At 41.3% G+C, this 19141-nt stretch overlaps 1 protein-coding gene and 1 long non-coding RNA gene across 3 annotated transcripts in view; one reads left to right on the forward strand and one right to left on the reverse strand.

Annotated features, from left to right (window-relative positions):
• gabrb2a (gamma-aminobutyric acid type A receptor subunit beta2a) overlaps nucleotides 1-19141 on the forward strand; it is a 45302-nt gene that overhangs the window by 16985 nt on the left and 9176 nt on the right. For both annotated transcript variants that reach the window (XM_074674441.1, XM_074674442.1), the window contains exons 4-5: nucleotides 1703-1923; nucleotides 14418-14500. In XM_074674441.1, the coding sequence (XP_074530542.1) occupies nucleotides 1703-1923; nucleotides 14418-14500 (304 nt within the window). The remainder of the gene's footprint in view (nucleotides 1-1702; nucleotides 1924-14417; nucleotides 14501-19141) is intronic.
• On the reverse strand, nucleotides 5769-7696 carry LOC141793637 (uncharacterized). Its single transcript, XR_012598416.1, has 3 exons — nucleotides 7645-7696; nucleotides 5923-5980; nucleotides 5769-5844 (listed from the first exon to the last, which is right to left on the reverse strand). It is a non-coding gene; the product is annotated as an uncharacterized LOC141793637 (long non-coding RNA).

Consider the following 19141-nt stretch of genomic DNA (forward strand, 5'->3'; position numbering starts at 1 on the left):
GAGTGCTGATGGTAGACTTTTTGGGAAGCGGAACGACCATGGCCAACTTCACGCACAGTGGGATAAAGGACTGGGATAGTTACTTTGTTTTTAGAGAAACGACTAACGACAAACCTAGCAACTTTACTGTAGTTTGGAGACCCTGACGTAAAAGCTCATATCGGTCGTACCACACAGAAAAGTCTTTATCGCTTGCAGCAGTCCCTCCCAGCTGCAGTCAGAGCAGGATACTGCATGCAAATAAATCGCACATGTGTGTGTCTCTTCTAGGTCACTTTTACACATCCCAAGCGCTGATAAAGGAGTAGGGTTGTAATTTTGACATAGAAAAAAAAAACCAAGAATCCACAGAAAAAAAAGTTCATTTGTAGTTTTTAATTCACATTGTTTTTACTTCCTTTCTGTTTGTTCCTTGATGTTATTTCTCTCTTCTACAGCATCTATGACAATCACATGCAAATGACTTATAATACAATTAGGGTGGGTCTGTCATTTAGTAGCTTTAAGAGGCTTCTGGGAAAGCCAATAGTGACTTTTCGTACTGAGAAGTTGGAGGCTGTTTGAGTGGTCACGAGACCACAACTTTTGAGATCCCTTCCTATTTTATCATAACTGGTAAACACAAAGCTGTTGAATCATCTTTTTTTAGAAATTACCCAAATGTTGTGTGACAAAAAGCACAATTTAGTAGACTTACTCCAACATTGTGCTAAGCTAGTTGCTAGCAAAGCTAACTCAGTCCCTTCAAACCCTAAGGCCTGAACCACACGTATATGGGTATATTCCTAAACTCACATTTTTCTGTCCAGTTGGGCCTCTCAACCACACGAACACAGCGATTTCACCCACATAAACAGAGATTTTTAAAAACTGATAAAAAAGTGAAGAAATAAAAAAATATCCGGTTGAGTGGAGCCATGTAGCGGTGTTAAATGGAGCTGGTGTTGATGCAATGATGTCAAGCACATCCGCGTCAACTGCTTCTTTTTCCTGTGTTTGACTGCGCAACGTTCTTCTTCTATGGTTTTCACATTTTGCTAACCTGCCACTTATCGGCCAGGCATGGCATTGCAGGCTTCAGAGGCGATCATTTTCAGTTTGGCCTCTTTGTATGGACAGAGATATTTCTGTGGTGTGGACGGAGATTTTTTTTAAACAAGGACAAAGATATCCGATCAAAAAAATATCCATATACGTGTGGTTCAGGCCTGTAACACAAAATGCGAGGAGGTAGATTTTGTGTTGGCGTGTGTTTGCGTGGCTCCTTTGAAAGTTTCTGGCTTTTTCAGTTAAAGACTGTTGATGGTTGGGAGCTTGTGTCGCATTGGTGACAGAGTCATACAAAGTGGATGGGTTTAGGAGGGTTATTCAACAAAGATAGGAGTGAAAAACGTCAACAAAGATGGAAAATACACAAGAAAAGTTTTGGAGACATTTTTATCTTTGTAAAATAAGGTTTGTTCAGAGTGCTGAAAAAAGTTCAATAGTTTGAATGATCCTGGGAGATTCTTGATGGAAGAAGTGTTGTACAGTGACATACTCATTATATGACTTGTGGCTAAAGTGCCTTTGCCGTACAGGGCTTACATCAGATCATTTCACTTTACTATAAAGTTTGATTTTGAGTGGTTCATTTTCAGCCTCAGCTTCAGTTCCCACTCCAGCTTCACTAAATGTCACCCCTCTTCTCTTTGTCTTCCAGGACTACACCCTGACTATGTACTTCCAGCAGGCATGGCGGGACAAGCGCCTGTCCTACTCAGAGATTGCCTACAACCTGACTCTGGATAACCGGGTGGCAGACCAGCTGTGGGTCCCTGACACCTACTTCCTAAATGACAAGAAGTCCTTTGTGCACGGCGTCACTGTCAAGAACAGGATGATCCGTCTGCACCCTGACGGCACGGTGCTTTATGGACTCAGGTAAGACTTGATACGCAGACAAGTACATGACGACCATTACTGCACATGGATGGGTCATGTCTGAGTTTAAACTACAGTTGATCCTAAACTTTCTGCTTCTCATTTGTGGTTTAATGTTTGCAACATGAGCCTGATGTTTGTGATCAATGCATTCACAGTGAGCTTGAAGTCCATGTGAACGAACAGTACTGCATAAAACTTAAGCTTCTGTGAGGAATCTCCTGTTTGTGTTGATTTGGTTCCCTGTTCCCTGTGCACGTGTAAGTGTTGTTTCTCGAAATAGTCAAAAGTTCTGCTCATCATCAATATTTGTTGACCATTATCAATATTCATTGTGCAATAAATTGCCTTGCTTGACACCAGGCACCCTCAAAGTGGTTGAAGGCATTGAAACAATTGAGACGGAAATAATAAATCTCTTCCTCATAGCGTTTATCATATAGAGGCCTCACTGTATGTTTTGTTCTGTTTAATAACCAGTGAAATAGGCAGGGCTGTTACAGCCAGGGCAAAATATTGAGAAGAAAGTTAAAGTACCTGGAAAATGGGTTATTTTAAGAAAGTTGGTGCTCAGTAAAGTGTTTTCAAACTTCTTCCCTAAAACTGTTGAAGGATCAAAACTCTCCTAAGTTTTAAAACTTGTCTCCCCGATTGATTTTTGTATCCTGAGTAAAAAGTTAAAACATCATCAAAATACAAGGTCAGCATCTAGAAATGCAAAACATGCAGTGCAACAATGCAAAAACTTTTCACGCAAGTTTCCACTATTTAGTCTTCAAAGTTGGCTTTGTTTGCACCAATTTTAAAGTTTAGTTTTAAAACAGAGAAGCTGGCTAAAATAATGTAGCTCCTCATAATATTGGTGTCTGCATGCAGTGAATCACATCCGTAGAGAGAGAAGAAATGGGCACAGACTGTGTTTGATCTAAAATTATTTAAACCCTGATGCTGAGAGAACACCACATGCATTTCCGGCCCAGCTCCACTCCGCTGCATACGTCAACTCAAAGCGGTTGCGTATTCAGTCCAGTGCCTCGCAGGACACTAGACATGCATAGTCACGAGACTGTTTAAACGACAACATTTCATCTGCAAACGCTATAACACTGTAAAAACGCAGTGAAACAAATCTGCGTTTACATGGAAACGCTGATGGACTGAAAACGCTGTAGTAAGCATGCCAGGCCTGTAGGTGGTGCTTTAACTATCTTGTCCAGAAGCCGCTTTTGGGAGATCTCCACCGAAGTAGAGTTGAGCTGGTCATCTGGTGTATTGGGGAATACTAAATTAAAAAGTGGAGCAACAGATGCGCATTATTTATAAAGACAGTCAGCAGATACAGCAGATTGAGCAGCACAAGCACAACACAGTAGTTCACGAGGATCGTAACAACAATGCTGTTGTCGTGTTGTATGCACCTGCGTGAGGCAGAGTGTGATGTCAGCGTTTCCACTGAAAACGCCGGCTTACTGTTAACACGGCAACGGTGTCGGGAGCGTTTCAGAAAAATTCCACTCTGGAGGCCATTTTCAAAAGTTTGCGTTTTAGGTCGGCTGAAACGCTGTTTCCGTGTAAATGCGAGGCTGAAACGCAACAAAACTTTTGCGTTTCACCCTCAAACCTTTGTCGTGTTAACGTCCCCTGAGAAGTTCCCTCGATTCCCACTCTATTGATAACCCTCGCCTCATTCATGTCAGACTGTAAAACCTCAAACCTGCTGACTCCTGGTCTGGATGCGCTCAGTGTGTTGGTTTGTTGTTACAGTCAAGTCAAAATGCAAATCTGGTTTCGACATGGTTGGTTTTATTGTGGAAGGCACTGGGCATTTTTTGGTGATACACAACCTCCTGTACTGCTCTAGCTGCTTTTTGTACATGGATACGTCACAGCTCTGGTGTCTGGCTAATTTAGGAGGCTTGAGTATCTGCTGCAAACTGCCAGAGCAGAGACACAGCAGGACTACAATGTAGCAGATCCAGTGCGAGTCAACACATCGACTTGAATAGAAACCTATCTGGCCTGCTGATGGAGTGGAGCCGGGCCAGAGACACATCTGGTGCATTTTGGCTGTAACTGACTGACAGAAATGAACACAACGTTAAAGCATATTGAAATATATGAAAAATGACAAATAGTAATTTTGATCCAGAGAGTTATATTGCCTCCACCAAGGAGGTCATGTTTTTGGAAGAGTTTGCCTGTTTGTCTGTGAACAACATAACTCAAAAAGCTACAAACTAATCACGTTAAATTTTCAGTAATTGTTCGAAATGGGATAAAGAAGAAGTGATTCAATTTTGAGGTGATCCAGGATTTTTTTTAAAGGATTCTTTATCATTGTGCGATAGGGTCGTTTTCACCATATGTGATTGCTTTGCAAAACAATACTGGACAAGGTCACCATAATTTCTGACAGATGTAATAGTAGGATCCAGATCCTGGCAAAATACTGGATACTACGATCCAGAATGTGAAATATGTACTGGGTCATCTTTATTTTCAACACTGTCAGGTAACAAATTATCGTACAAACCTGCAACTAACACCAAATTGTAGCAGACAGTCTGCTGAAAGGGAGTATAACATTAAAATAGGACTGAAGTGTTGTTGACAATAACAATATGCTTGGCGGAGGTCTGCGCTCTCTGTTCAGAAGTATGGCATCACTGCTTCACAACTTTAGAATTTTCACCTAAAAATTAAAATTAGACTTATTACTAAGTGGCAACCTCCAGCTTTGAGGGATTGATCTGTTGCAAATGTGCTAAAAACTGCATTTCTTTGGCTCTGGAATAGTGCTGCACGATTTGGGGAAAAGGTGCGATTTGCGATTAGGTGGACAATATTGCGGTTGCGATTGTGCTTGCGATTTAATAAAAAAAGTTGTGTCATGATGAGTCTACAGACTTGCTTGGTTATCATGGAGAAAAATCTGAATTGCATGTGCTGACATTGCGATTGCGACTGCGATAATCGTGCAGCACTACTCTGGAAGCAGAGGAGACCACAAACACATTTATTCAACAAAGCCGATCTTTACAGGAAAATAAAAGTCTGATCAGCTGATTAATCCTCCCTCATAGATTGCCCAAAGATTGTCCTCTTCTGGTGAATCAAGAAAATCTGAGTTTACCTTCCTAATCTGGTTACAGATGAGCAGGAGCTCTGTGCCTTGTTAGCCTTTCACATCCCCCTGATTATCATCAATATCAATTATGGATCAGATACCATCAATAATGAAGCAGAGCAGTACGAACAGCCAAACTGAGTCTGATTGTGCTGGACTGTTCAAGCTGTCTGCGGGGCATTTCTTTGTGATGTTGGACTGCCATGCCTTTGAGGAAGACCGTCATCTATAATAGATTCCTCATAATCAATAATGTAGCAGTTCAATACAAACACTGAGTCTGTATTTGTTCTGATGCTGCCTGTTTGACTTCCCAGGCCAGCAGAGCTCCTCCATCTCTGTCCCCCTCCAATCTGTCACCTCTTCTTTCCTCTCCTTTCTGTGATGATCTCAGATTAGTGTGTGTGTTTTGAAGATGAGATTATTGTTGCTAATTCAAGATGTTGCAGTGTTCATTCATTCTCTCTCTTCACTCACTTGCCCTTCTTGCGCAAAGACTGCTTAAAAAATTTAAGTATCTGCACTGCACCAGATTATTCATTGCTACATTTTGTTTCAACAGTCCAGAACTGTAATTTCAAATGCTCTGACTCATTTATATAAACCTAACAAATGTGTTTTCATGACTGCCAGAAACAGCTTAGAGACCAGGGGAGGAATGCTGTAAATTTGAGGTTGTGCGTGCAGCAGAGGGATGTGTTTGCTACCTCTGAAACGTCGTCCTTGTCAGGGCCGTTGCCTTCCGGCTCCTGTGCTATCTGGTCCGTGGGTTTGGTTCAGGTTTTTATTTGATGCTAGCAAGTCCAGACACAAGCTTCTGTCAGAGTCAGCGTGGCCAGATGCCTGTGCGCTGTGAGCGCTCTGACACATACCTGTAGAGACGGGCCGGCTGGTTGCAACAGCAGGGCTGCAGTGGATGTGCAGGAAAAGCTGAGATGAGAATGAATATCGTCAATGAGAGCACAGGTTTGATGGGAACACACATTGTGACTGTGTTGTTATCTGTTTGACTATGAGTTCATTCAAGTCTTTATCATCAGAGTTAAGGTGAGTGAAGGTGGAGGAGGTAGCCAGATTATTCAGTTTACCTATAAAAAAAACACCTGGAAAACATACGTAAAATGTTCTGAAAAAGTTCTCAGTGGGCTGCAGAATGACCTCTGCAAGTTTCATTATATCATCATTTACATGTTCATTGATGCGTGAAAGAGTAAGGAATTTTTGGACTTGATGTGGATGTCTTTGAGCAGGTGGTACATCATTATATTCTGTTGTTGAGATTATGAGTCTGAAGGCTACAACAGGTTAAGATCTGCACTGCAAAAAAACGTGAACTGTAATGAGTGTTTGAATCAAATTTGTAGTTGACTTCATTACGCCTAATGTCAGTCACATTTACCTGACAACTGCAGACATGATATCACATTTCAAACAAAGAAAAGATCTTCATTTCTTGCAACAAGCAAAATATCTTCATATGGGGGGAGAAAAACTTTCCTGGGAGCTTCTGATGACTCAAGACACTTACCAAGTCAGTTTCTGCTCCTGAATCTATGGATGCTTTCATTCATTTTAACCATGTGAAGCCTGACCCATCTAAAAAAGGTGGAACTGAGATGTTTATTAAGCTTTCAACAAAATCCACAAATTCATAATAAAACTAGAAAAGCATTCAAAGAGCACAGACCTCCACCAAGCATATTGTGATTGTCACACAACACTTTGGTCCTACTTTAATGTTATACTCCCTTTCGGCTGACTGCTGCTATAATTTGGTGTTAGTTGCGGGTTTGTACGATAATTTGTTACCTGACAGTGTTGAAAAATATGATGACCCAGTGCATATTTCATATTCCAGATCTTAGTATCCAGAATATTGTCAGGATCTGGATCGTACTTTTACATCAGTCAGAAATTATGGTGACTTTGTCTTGTATTGTTTTGCAAAGCAATCTGACCATTTATCATAGACTCATATACGAATGATAAAGAATCCTTTAAAAAACATCTAGGATCCAGAGGGTGATCAGAATCACCTCTAAAATTAAATCACTTCTTCCTTATCCCATTTTGAATATTAACTGTAAATTTCAAGAAGATCCGTTCGTAACTTTTTGAGTTATGTTGTTCTAAGACAAAGAAATAATCAGACAAATTCTCCTCAAAACATAACCTCCTTGGCGGCGGTAATAATGATATTGCCATATTGTGATGCTTCTTTTTTTTATATCAGATTTGACACACTTGGTGGTTCTCACAACTTATTAAGTAAAGTTTTTAGTAAAATATGCATTCTGCCAATGGAGAAAACGCTTAGACATTTAAAATGTTACTTTTATCACAACTTCTTGAAAATTATCAATGATCTTCATGAAAAAAAAGTGTGTGGATGAGGGCAGACATTTTGAAATGAGCCAAAAGACAACTTAAGCTAACTGTAACGGAGTCACTGAGCAGGATACTTTAAGGTGTATTTAAAAAATAAAAACACTTGGCAAATCTAGCTAACAAGGCAGTTTACTCTGCTAAAATAAAACAGAAGCCTGGCAAACCAGAGTGTCCATAGATGAAAAATTAACTTAAAATCAATTTACCTGCATCATCTTGCTTCTCATCGGTGTATTAAGTAGAACTGTGATGACAAATCGATAAAATCAATAAAAATCGTCAACAATGTTTTTCCATTATCGATGCACTGTGCTGCGCCATTACCGCCTGTCTTTGGTTTGTATGTCTTCTTCCTTTTTGTCGGATTATTAAGCGGTTAGTAACTAGCTGAAGGAGCATTACCGCCACCTACTGGGCTGGAGTGGAGGCTGCGGGGCTGTATGCGTCGCATGTTAACAGATCAGCGTGGCGGAGCTGAAGCTGAAGCCGAGCCGACAGGTGGGGGAACCAGTAAACACGCAAATAGTGGCAGAACCGGGGAGGCTGTTCATCTAAAAAAAAAAAAAAAAAAAATCAGAGTTTGGGAGTATTTTACACCGAGTAAAAGCGCACAGCCTGTTAGTTGCACTTAAAACGCAAACGTGTTGGGCTCATCGGAGAGCTCAACGGCCAGGTGAGGAGCTACGAAATCTCACATACACTCATTTATATGTTGTGAAATGCATGGTATGTCTTTTAAGACTCGTTTTATCTTTTTATTATATCGTCACCCCATTTGAAAACCACGAGGAGTTCATTAAACTAACGTTAGCATTAGCGTTAGCTCCTATGGATAATGGTAGGGCAGAGAGGGTGTACTGTTTGACCTGCAGGTGAAAAGTTTGAGGACACATTTTTTGTTTGTTTGCCTTTTTGGCCCTCTGAGTTCTTAATCTGATGGCATAACAATATAAATTCTGTTATTTTGCCCATACTGTTGATTCTTCAAGTGACTATACATTCATGTCATTCATGTTCTTTTTCCCCCTGTTTCATCGATTAATCGTAAATATAATCGTCAGAGTAATCGATTACTAAAATTAGTTGCAGCCCTACTTTTAAGCATCAAATGATTTTAAATAAGTCAAGCTACAGAGCTGATTCTGTCTTCTTAAATCCTCACATTATCATAATAAAAATAAACATATTACTGGCCTCAGAGGTGAACATGGATTTGTGCTGAACTAACTGAAACTGGCCAGCGCCATACCTGGGGAACATTAATGGATTAGTGTGTTGTTTGGTTTGCAGGAGGCGTTAGATGTTAATAGGTGTGTGAGTGTGAGATCTGTGTATGAGTGGATGTGCATGAGTGAGCAAGTGTTATTTTAGGGGGTTGCATACAGAAGAGGAGGGGGGCGGGGGATGAGGATGTTGTTTACTCCTCATTCCCTGGATACAGAGTGCATCCCATTTCTTTCAAATCCTGCTCCTCAATTACCAGGAAGAGCAGAGGGGGGAAAAAAACTGCAGCATTGTTCCTGACTGTCACTCTGGAGCTCTGTTTGACTCTTGGGTAGGTGAGGGGGTCTAATCTAATTACCTAGACCCCGGAAAATGCTCGGCCACTAGCACAGACACCACCCAAGCTGAGGGAAATGAAACAACAACCAAAAAAAAACACTTTTGCTTCATTTTGTGCAGAGAAGAGAGGAGAGAGTCGGTGCACGTCTCCTGATGCGTGTTGCTCAAAATGCAGAGAGAAAAGAGAGATGGAGACATGAAGGTCAGACTTCATTCAAAATGGAGAAATTTTGAGGATTCTCCCTCCTCCCCCTTTCTCTCGCATTTCCACTCCTCCCTCCTCTCTTTCTCTCACACACACTCGGTCTCTCTCTGTGAATGTTGTAACTCCTTTTGTGAGAGGACACATCCTTGTGCTATGGAGACTGACGTCCTCTTTTGTCAGGGCGAGGAGTGTTCCACTCTGCTGCTCAATAGATGACACGGCATGGCCAGGAGGAGAAAGCTGCTGAGTGGAGGGAGAGGGGGATTCAGATCAGCTGTTTTTGTCTGTCAGTACAATCAATACAGGCTCCAGAGCCGTCCATCCCTCTCTTAAACTCAAGATCAAACAGACTGGCGTGTGTGTCGTATGTGCTCTGATGTGCTTCTCCTGTGATTTGACGTGCACTTGAACATGCTGGACCTTTTTGTGTCGCCACTGCAGACATTTTATTTTCAAATTTGGCAACAGTGTGTGAGCAGGGAGAGACAATCCCGCGTGCCATGTTTCCTCAGCTCAACATGGTCTCTCGATCCAAAATGGAGGAAGCTTCTCCATCTTAATTTCACTCCCAACTCCATAGCAGTGTCCATTTATGTATGTGTGTAAGAATAATATGTTCATCTGATAAAAGGATGCACTAGATTGTATCTTTCTTGTAAACAAACAAACAAAAAATCTCTGTCTGCACAGGGCTCTGCTGTGATTCTCCCTCGAAATGAGATTCTGTCTGGGAATTTGTGGTGGTTGTGTTGTGTCCGTAAACAAGGTCATTTGGAATAAAGGTGCACAGGCTGCCTTAAGGGGGGTACACACACAAACACAGAAGCACACACATCCACACAAAGAGGCCGGGCTGATCTGTGAGAGAACATGCACAGAAAAGAAAAACATCCTTTTTTAGAGCTCCATGTCCCGTTATTCTCCAACGCAGAGCAAATGTAGCGTGTTGGAATCTGCGTGATCTGTTTGAGCACGGCCTCTCCCCCGGCAGGTTGGGGATGAGAGAGAGGGACTGGCCCTGATGTTGATGAAGAGCAAACAAGCCTGTGTGCGCTTCATGATCGCTGCTGCTGCTGCTGCTGCTGCTGCTGCTGCTGCAGACTCTCGCTGCAGCGGAGATGACGAAGAAGAGGTGGAGGAGGAGAGAAAAAGATGGGGAGGGAATCCTGCAGAGAAATCCTCATCCATCTCTCCTCCTCCTCGGTTATCAGCTGTGTATTAATTGTTAGCGTGGGTACCGGACATGCTAGCTGGGCCAGAGGATGCAGAATTAGCTCTTGATCAGTGATGCGGAGTCTCAGACAAAAAAGCTTCGAGACTTCTGCTGATGATGTAGGTGGGCTATAAATAGACTGTTATTTTTACCCCTGCCATTTTGGCCTCATTTCCGCTTTTCCCCTGTGCTTCCTCTGCCGGCGTGATTTAGTGGTGCTGATGGTGATGATGGTGAGTGATGAGCGAGTGGCTGGTGAGTGGAAACATCCTAGTAAGTTGTGGCCATAAAAGCAGTAAACTAGGACAGAAATAAGACTCCTGTGTTAATCCCCCAGTGCACCATGGCCCTGCTAACTGGCTCTTATATAAGAGCCCAGAGAGCAAGAAAAAGGAGGCAGCGTGAGAGACACACAGAGAGGCTGAGCAAGAAAGAGAGAAAGACAGAGTGTCTCTACAGCTCAAAAAATGAAATCCTAAACTTGCCAAGCTGAGCCCAGGGGAGCTGCAAGACTTATGTAGAAGGAATTCAAATAAACTTTGGCTCTTAATTATTAAAGACAACACACTCTTCAAGATCAGTGTGTAGATATTGTCATTTAGTGTTCACTAAGAAGAGAGGAGTTTTCTAACATTTCTAGAAAGGATTTGGCCTCAAAAACATTTTCAGCAACACTCAAACACCTCATAGAAAATACAAGAAATCTGTGGTGAGATTGACATATCCAAACATTAGATAAATCTCTGTTTCACTTTGCAGGTTTTGGCACTTTTATGACAAATTTTCGTATCACTGGAGAGTTTTTACTTTTGATTATAGAATCTCCTTCCAAGTCTTCCTTTTTTTTTGGCTCTATGTGTTACAAAAATGTAACCAGCTATCAAAACTGAGTATAGAAAAGGAATTATGATTTTTGAATCAATTTCATCAAATTGAGATTTCTTTTTTTAATCACTCTTTCTTAAAACATGCATATTGGTTGGGTTTCCCTGTATGGGTGACCAAAAAAGTGACTGTACTGTGATTTACATTTGCATTTACTTATATACTGCACTAACATGCAGTCAATATTCTGGTTAAAGTCAATATTCCAGTCTCTGAAACATTCAGAATAACATGTTAACATGCGTAGACAAACAACGTTATTCCTTTTTGCATTGTATCCCGATCAAAACAGCAACGCACAGACAACATCTCGATGCCCAAAGAACATCATGATGCAATGCACGTAATTTTGTTCCTTCTTACTGTATCCATAGCAACAGCAGCAACAATAACAGCAGCAGCAGCACAGCAGACTTCCTGTATTCAAAAGACCGAGATTCCTTGCGAACAGAACATGCGCAGAACACAAATTAATATTACTGTCAATGGAGATATCTGGAAAGGTATATACACGAGCAAATAGTTGGGTTGGAAAAGGAGGGGGTTTTCTGGTTTTTGAAAACCGGATTATGAGCACATTCTTTTTTTTTCAGCTTAGCCTGAACCCTGAGGGTCATCATCCTAAATAATCAATATGACAGATTTTCATGAAATTATTTTGACCAGGTTTAAAAAATATTAAAAACACATATGTATATATATATATATATATATATGTATATATATTGATTTCTCTCACTTGTATTGGAACATTTTGACCTTTGTTATCAGTAAACAGGGAAAGCATTTAAAACTTTTTTTTTTACGTAAGGTACTTTTAAATGATGTTTAGCTCCTATGGTTGGTCTAGATTTAAGCGCTCATAGATCATGAACTAATGAACCACTGAAGCAGTAACTGTTCTACTGATAGTGAGCTGCTATGACAAGGGAGAAAACCAAGGTCACGACAACCCTTCGCACTGGGAGTTCACCCACAGGCTGCTGCTATTGTTAATGGTCACATGATGCTATTATTGTGTATATCAATCTGTGTGTGTGTGTGTGTGTGTGTGTGTGTGTGTGTGTGTGTGTGTGTGTGTGTGTGTGTGTGTGTGTGTGTGTGTGAAGTCTGGGATGCTACATTTAGTCCCTCTAGTTAAATAGTGTGTCCAGTCTCTCTCAGACAGCCTCGGGGGTTTTGGCACCGCCGGGTGCCAGCCTGTTTCAGCTCTGGCCAGCTTGTCGTTTGTGAAACAGGAAGTACGTCTCTCTGAGCGAACCTGTCGGCTGCGGCTGGCTCGCGCTTAGTGGATCTTTATTACAGGATTGTGTGACCAGAGGTTGAACCCTGTTCTTGTTGTACCTACTTATGGAAGGTGTGTCCCAGTCCAAGACTTCACACACCGTTCATTTGGACAGACCACAGGTCTCATAACAAAGTGATGGATTTCACCATATTTTATTTCATTGTAAGAGTTGACGGTACAGTTTAACTTCTGACTTAAATTACTGGGCAAATGACAACATGTCCACAAAGTGATAAAGGAAAAAAACATTAAGATAATTTTTTTTCTTTTTTAAAGTTTTATAAATTTCCCCAAGCAGAAACAATTTTTGTGTAGCAGTTTTAAATAAATTATATGTTTTGGAAGAACATTACATATCATTTGATAGTTCTGCTTTTTGTTAATTGAGTTTAGTAGTGTGCTCTGGTCATCAGCTGTATAGGGATGCACCAATCCAATTTTTTTTAGTTCTGACATCGATACAGAGACCTGGGCTTTGGGTATCATCCGAAACTGATCTGGTACTAGTGTTAAATAATAACCTGCATACCCTACTGTGGGAAAAGACTGGTTATGTTTCGGGTGAAAGGGAAAAAAAATGAGTAGATTTAATTACTGAAGTTAACACTATAAAATCTTTAAATGTTTACCTGCAAAACAAAACTTCAGAATGTATAGAAATTCAGTTTAATGTTAAACTTTTATACCCTTTAGACTGGTAATGCAGTAAGAAACAAAGAGTTTCTAAGAGCCAAGGGTGCTGGAAAAAAGGCATAAAGGTGGTTGCCTGGATCGGCACCACAGATCAGCCCCTTCCCACCAATCCTGATCCAGCTTTGAGGGGCTCTGATACCCCTGGTTCTCTGTTCTTGTGTTAAGAAACAAAACTGCTGATGCAGGTTAGGTCTCGGGTAAAGTGATGAAAATGGATGCCGGATGAGGAGGATTCATGCTTGGAAAAAAACTACCACTTTAACATGAACAGGATAAAATCAGCAAAGCAACAGAAGGTAACTCCTTTTTTCAGCCAAAATTGACACAAACCTTAAGTTCTTCACTGGAGCTTTAGGAATCAAAGATGAGAAGCTGCTGATGCTCGTTTCACATCCCAGGATCAGTGCATTTCTGATAGGGCAAAATGTTCACCCTGTGAAACAGCTGCTACAAATATTCTTTCATTTATTTATTCAACCTGTTTTATTCATAGAGGGCTCTCCAGTGAGACCTACTTTTTCTTCTTCTCCTGTCTTTTGTTTTCACTGGCACTTACACAGGACAATAAAAGGCAGAAGCAAAAATTTAACATTAAGACAAACAGCACTCATGGGAATAAAGTACAAGTACAAACTAGTGAAAGTTTTTTTTTCAATTATAAATGTATTGATTAAGGAATGTATATTTAAGTAAATAAATAAATCCATGGGCTCAGAAATAAATCCAGAAGAGGAGAAATTTATTTTGCTGCCTGTTATAGGTGGCTGGGAACCATTCAGAGCCTGGAGATATGGGGTTGGTTGTTGCTGAAGGTTTGTTTGGACAGCAGTCATGTTGTTTTATTTTGTCTTTTGACTCCTTCTTGTTTACTCTTTATATCTGCGAGACACTACTTCAGGGAAGATTACCTTAGGTTAGCTTAAAAGCTAATTCGCTAATTTTATTTTGAGCTAATTTTGATTCATCTACTTGATACTTCCTTTCTGAACCTGTTGTTTTCAGAGTACTGTATTTGTCATCCCCCTGCTCTGCTGTGTACATCACACTTTGCTGTGAAGGTCAAAGAAACGAACTGGGCTGCTTTGGCTGCCTCCATGAATCCTTTACTTTCTCCTTCCTACTCTGTGTGTAGGATCACCACCACTGCAGCCTGCATGATGGATCTGCGCCGCTACCCTCTAGATGAGCAGAACTGCACCCTGGAGATCGAAAGCTGTAAGTACCGTTGTCCCTGACAACCGCCTCTCACGCCCACATGTAAACGTAGATTTAAACAGATCCCACGTACGCATGCAGCTCAGAAAGGGAAAAAAAAATGAAAACCATCTGCGGGCCAAGGTAGGAGGACGGTTGATAGGGCTGCATGTAAAATGCTGAGAAAGGCTGATGAGATATCACGAGATACGCATCAAGGAGAGGAACATCACTAATGGTTCACTGACTGATAACATCCAGCCTAATTAATTCAACTCCAGCTGCAGTGGCTTCCCAAGGCGTGGAGGAGCCTGATTAGGTCCAGCGTTTCAGGGATGTGCTGATAGTAGATGTTATGTGCAGCTTCTTCTCCAAAATATAAATAAATAAACTAAAAAAAAACTGCCTCCATGTTTGTACAGTACAAAGAGCTCATTTCACACGGAGCTTGTAATTGTACGTGATCTGGTGTTCTCGAGCAGAGGAACGGAGAGAGCGTGGAGCAACATGAGAGGGAAAGATGAGGTCCTCTGCTTGTTTTATCTGGGTCCCTGGAGAAAAGGATTATGGGGCTTGGATGTGGTGAAGGGCTCAGTCTTTCCGGGTTTGATCACACCATTGCCAGCAGCGTTAAGCTAGCACAAAAAACAGTGCGGGTCAGAACCGCCTCTTGCTGCTCCTTTCCCATTATGCTCGCCATCTCCCGCCTCATCACTCCCTCTTTCCGTTCCTCACCTCCTTTCTTTGCACAGTCTCATCCTCTTTCTCTTCTTTTACTCTTAGCCTTTTTATCCATCTCTCTCTCCATCACTCACACACTCTGTCTTTTTTTCTTCTCCTCCTCCTCCTCTCTCAGGCTGCACAACACAGAATGCACACACACACACAGACACACACACACACACAGACACACACACACACACACACACACACACACACACACACACACACTGTCACACACACACACAGCTCCAGTTTTGATCACCAGGCAGTATCTGCTCTCATATGGATTAACTGGCAATGGTTTTAACGTTGGAATCACTTCATGCCAGAGCGTGCTATTTTATTCAGACTAATGAGCCCAGAGAACTTGCACTTCCCTTGATAAACTTGATGCATTTTTAACAGACACAAGTCTTAAAACCGCAGATCCCCCTGATACATCAGCCGCTCAGTGCTGCAGCTCAGGCCACTGGTCTGCACTGAGCGATGATAGATTTCTGCTGTTCCAACACTACAGATTTATTGTTTTGCATACATTTACATGCACACACCCACATACACATGGATATCTTAAGGCTGCATTGTCTCCCTCTCTTAGCGTCACTCTTCTGGGACTCACATGACAGCCCAGGAGGAGCACGGTGATGTAACACATTGACATCGCTCCCTAAACATACAGAGACAATGGTCCAGAACTAATGGAGCAACAAACTGACTGACCAGTTATATACAGACCATAAAATGTTCCCTTTACGACACCAAAACTCCCCTTTCCTCAACACTCTGCTGATCCCAGCTCGTTACGGCTGATCGGAAATGAAGTGAGCTGCTTGTCAAAACAGTAGCGTGGTGGACTCAGCTCTCATTCAGGTGATGCTAGGTGTACGAAGCTGTGGTACTATAATGTAAATTGGGAGAGAGAGCTTACTGTAACTGCGGGGGTTTAATTCCAGTCATAAGTTCCAAAACTGCATCACTACTGTAAAACCCAGTTTCCACCAGGTGGTTCAGTTAGGTTCGTCACGTCACGGCACACATTTTACAGCGTTTTCACTGACTAATCCCAGGACACATCCCCAAATAACCAAGACGAGCTGGCCCACTTTTTGTGACCCTTCTGTAGGCGTGCCAGACTAAACAGATCCGATCCTACAAGCTGGAGCTACAAGAGTGCAGTCCATTGATTGGTTGAAAGAATTGTCACTTACTGTTTGACAGCTGCTGTATTTCTCCTGGCAGCACACAGCCTTCTCTGAGGGCGCAGTCACAGTGGCCATCCAAACCGTGCCAGCGGTCACACTATCCCACTATGAACCAAACTTTAGCGGGTATCACACCTGCGTATGGCCTGCTTAAGTCATCATCTGTTTACATGAAGCGCGATCTCATCAGAGTCAGCACAATGAGACACAGACAACTCTGCTACAACTTTAGAGACTTTTTGACTTGTGGTAAGTCGTTTTGGCCCGACACAGACCTCTAGTACCCTCGCTTTGTGTAAAATTATTATGGAGAGGTGCGCTCGCGGGGTTCATACGTCATGGATCACATGCGCTGTCCGCATGCTTGTGCTTGTGCATGAAGTAAATCGTGCCAAAGTCCACCTCTCTAAAGAGTGCCAAAGCAGAGAAGTGAATCGTCCTCCAGCACGGCACAGTTGCGGTCACACTGCCCATTCCAAACGCGCTTTAGGGCTGAAACAAAGTTTGATTATGCTTTGAAACAAAGAGCCACATGACAATTGCAGAGAAGACCAATTGCTGGATGTCTTCCATAGATGCTCTTTGTTTACTGCGTGGCGTTTCTTCTTCTTTCACTGTCGCGCTGTTATTGTGCCACACTGTTATATTACTGATGTAGCTATTGGCGTCATCATCTTTCATGCCACCTACCACAAGGGGGCACAGTTGGAAACGCAAACAGGACCAGGCTAAACCGAGCCAACCCGAACCAAACCATACTGATCAAACCTACTTGGTGGAAACAGGGCTTTAATGGGCATTTTTTTTTGTTCAACTTGACAATCAATAGAGTAACAAAAGAAATTTGGTTAGCAATTATCAGTTTTTACGTCAGAAAAAATAAAATCAACAACGAATCGATACCACCAATAAAAAGCTTTTTTGTCAACAAATTATAGCGTCTTTTGTCTTAAACAAAAAAATAATCAAGAAATAAATTAGATAAACTGCTGCACTGGCAGATATAAACTTTAATTAGAATAAAGACAAAAACTGTGTTTGTTAGTGTGCTGCTGGTACAATAAGCACAGCAAATGTGTATTAATCAAGTTTGCTCCTTTTTTTGTATATTGTCGGCTCAAAAGTAAAACCTTAGTAGTTGTATATGTTCTGTTTTTTAAACAGACTCACTAATTCACTTAATGTAATTTCACAGAGAAAATGATAAAAATGTGCTGTAGCATTAGCTGAGCTCTTGACCTGGGCCCTTATCCACATCCAGCCATTAGTGATGAAAATGGACCATTTGTACTAATAATGAAAAAAAACAATTGATTCAGGTTATGCTTTGCTCTTGGCTTTTATGCGTCTATGTCCTTCTAAGATGTGTGTGGTGAGTTGTAGAGTCCATCAAACAGCTGCTTTCAGAGTTATACGTTGAATTACAGGGACATGGCTGCAGTGCTTGTTCCACAAAGCAGCTTTCATTTCGATTATTTTTATTTTTGAGGTCTTCTACTGTAGCCACGGTTACATGAGGAGTTTTTCGTCTTTCCAAATGGAATCTTTCTGAATGACTTTCCGAAAACAATAGTATACATGGAAAGGAATATTCCAATCTCTGGTCTACATGCGCCGCCATAATCAAACAGAATAGTCAACGGGGCATGCGCAGAAAAACCCAAACATCACGTGATTTATCAAAGTTGCGTTTTTACGTCATATCTGAGCATGTGCTGAAAAAACGCACCCTGACAACTTTCCATTTGAGTGGATATATGATACCTCAATTGGTTTGGGGAAAGGAATATTCAACCCCCTGTGAAACCGATTAAATGTCCATTCAGATTGGCACTTTTCTTTCGGAATGAGGCCAATACAAAGGTTAAATTCTTTCTGTTTGAGCAAATAAAACGAATGCAAGCGGAATATTTGGGTCCATGTATACGTGGCTTGTGAAACACTGCACGCATTTATTCAAGACCTTTGGCAAAATGTTCCCTTTCTCTTTACTTGTTATCTTTGACGACAGACTAACTGAAAACAGCTGTTTGTTCTTTCTTTATTCTTGAAATAATAAGTCCACTTCTTTCACTGTTTTTTCTTCAACTTCTCTCAGTTGACATGCAATGTTCTGCATCTGCTTCGCTTTCATGGTGCAATTAGTTGACAGGCCAAATATTTGCAGTTGTGTATGCAGCTAACATGCAGCTAACACTTAGGCCAGATGGTCGTAGTGTAAACCCAAATGTTCTGCTCCATAACAGTACTAAAAACTTAAGGTCCTGTTTCTGTAATGACTGACTGTGCATATAAGCCCTGGACATTAAACCCTCAAACAACAGATGCAGTTTGTGTAGGACCTCTAAATAATCCTTCTTGAATCTGATTGGCTTGTGTCAGAGCTTCTGTTGTGATGGGAGAAGTTGGAGTATTGGAATAAGAAACACCTCTGCTCAAAGGCTAAAATATAATTTTTGAAGGAAAGGGTAGAAAACAAAAAAATCTCAGATGTCACTTGAAGATTTAAAAATACTGACAATAGGCTGTAGATTTATTCTTTATTTTAGGTTTGCTCTGTGTAGTGTTCATAAATATGACCAGAATCAGTCAATGCTCTGCACAGACCTGATGATTTTTCCCCATGAAGTTTCCTGTCTGTGGTCAAGTGTAAGAAGCAGAAATCAATTATATCAAAAATTAGAAAATTAATGAATCAAATGGACAAATCCTTGGTCTAGTTTTGTTGTTGGGATAT

Source organism: Halichoeres trimaculatus, unplaced genomic scaffold (genome assembly GCF_033239565.1).
Source record: "Halichoeres trimaculatus isolate MK-OKI-2021-1 unplaced genomic scaffold, fHalTri1.1 fHalTri1_scaffold_7, whole genome shotgun sequence".
Lineage (NCBI taxonomy): Eukaryota > Metazoa > Chordata > Actinopteri > Labriformes > Labridae > Halichoeres > Halichoeres trimaculatus.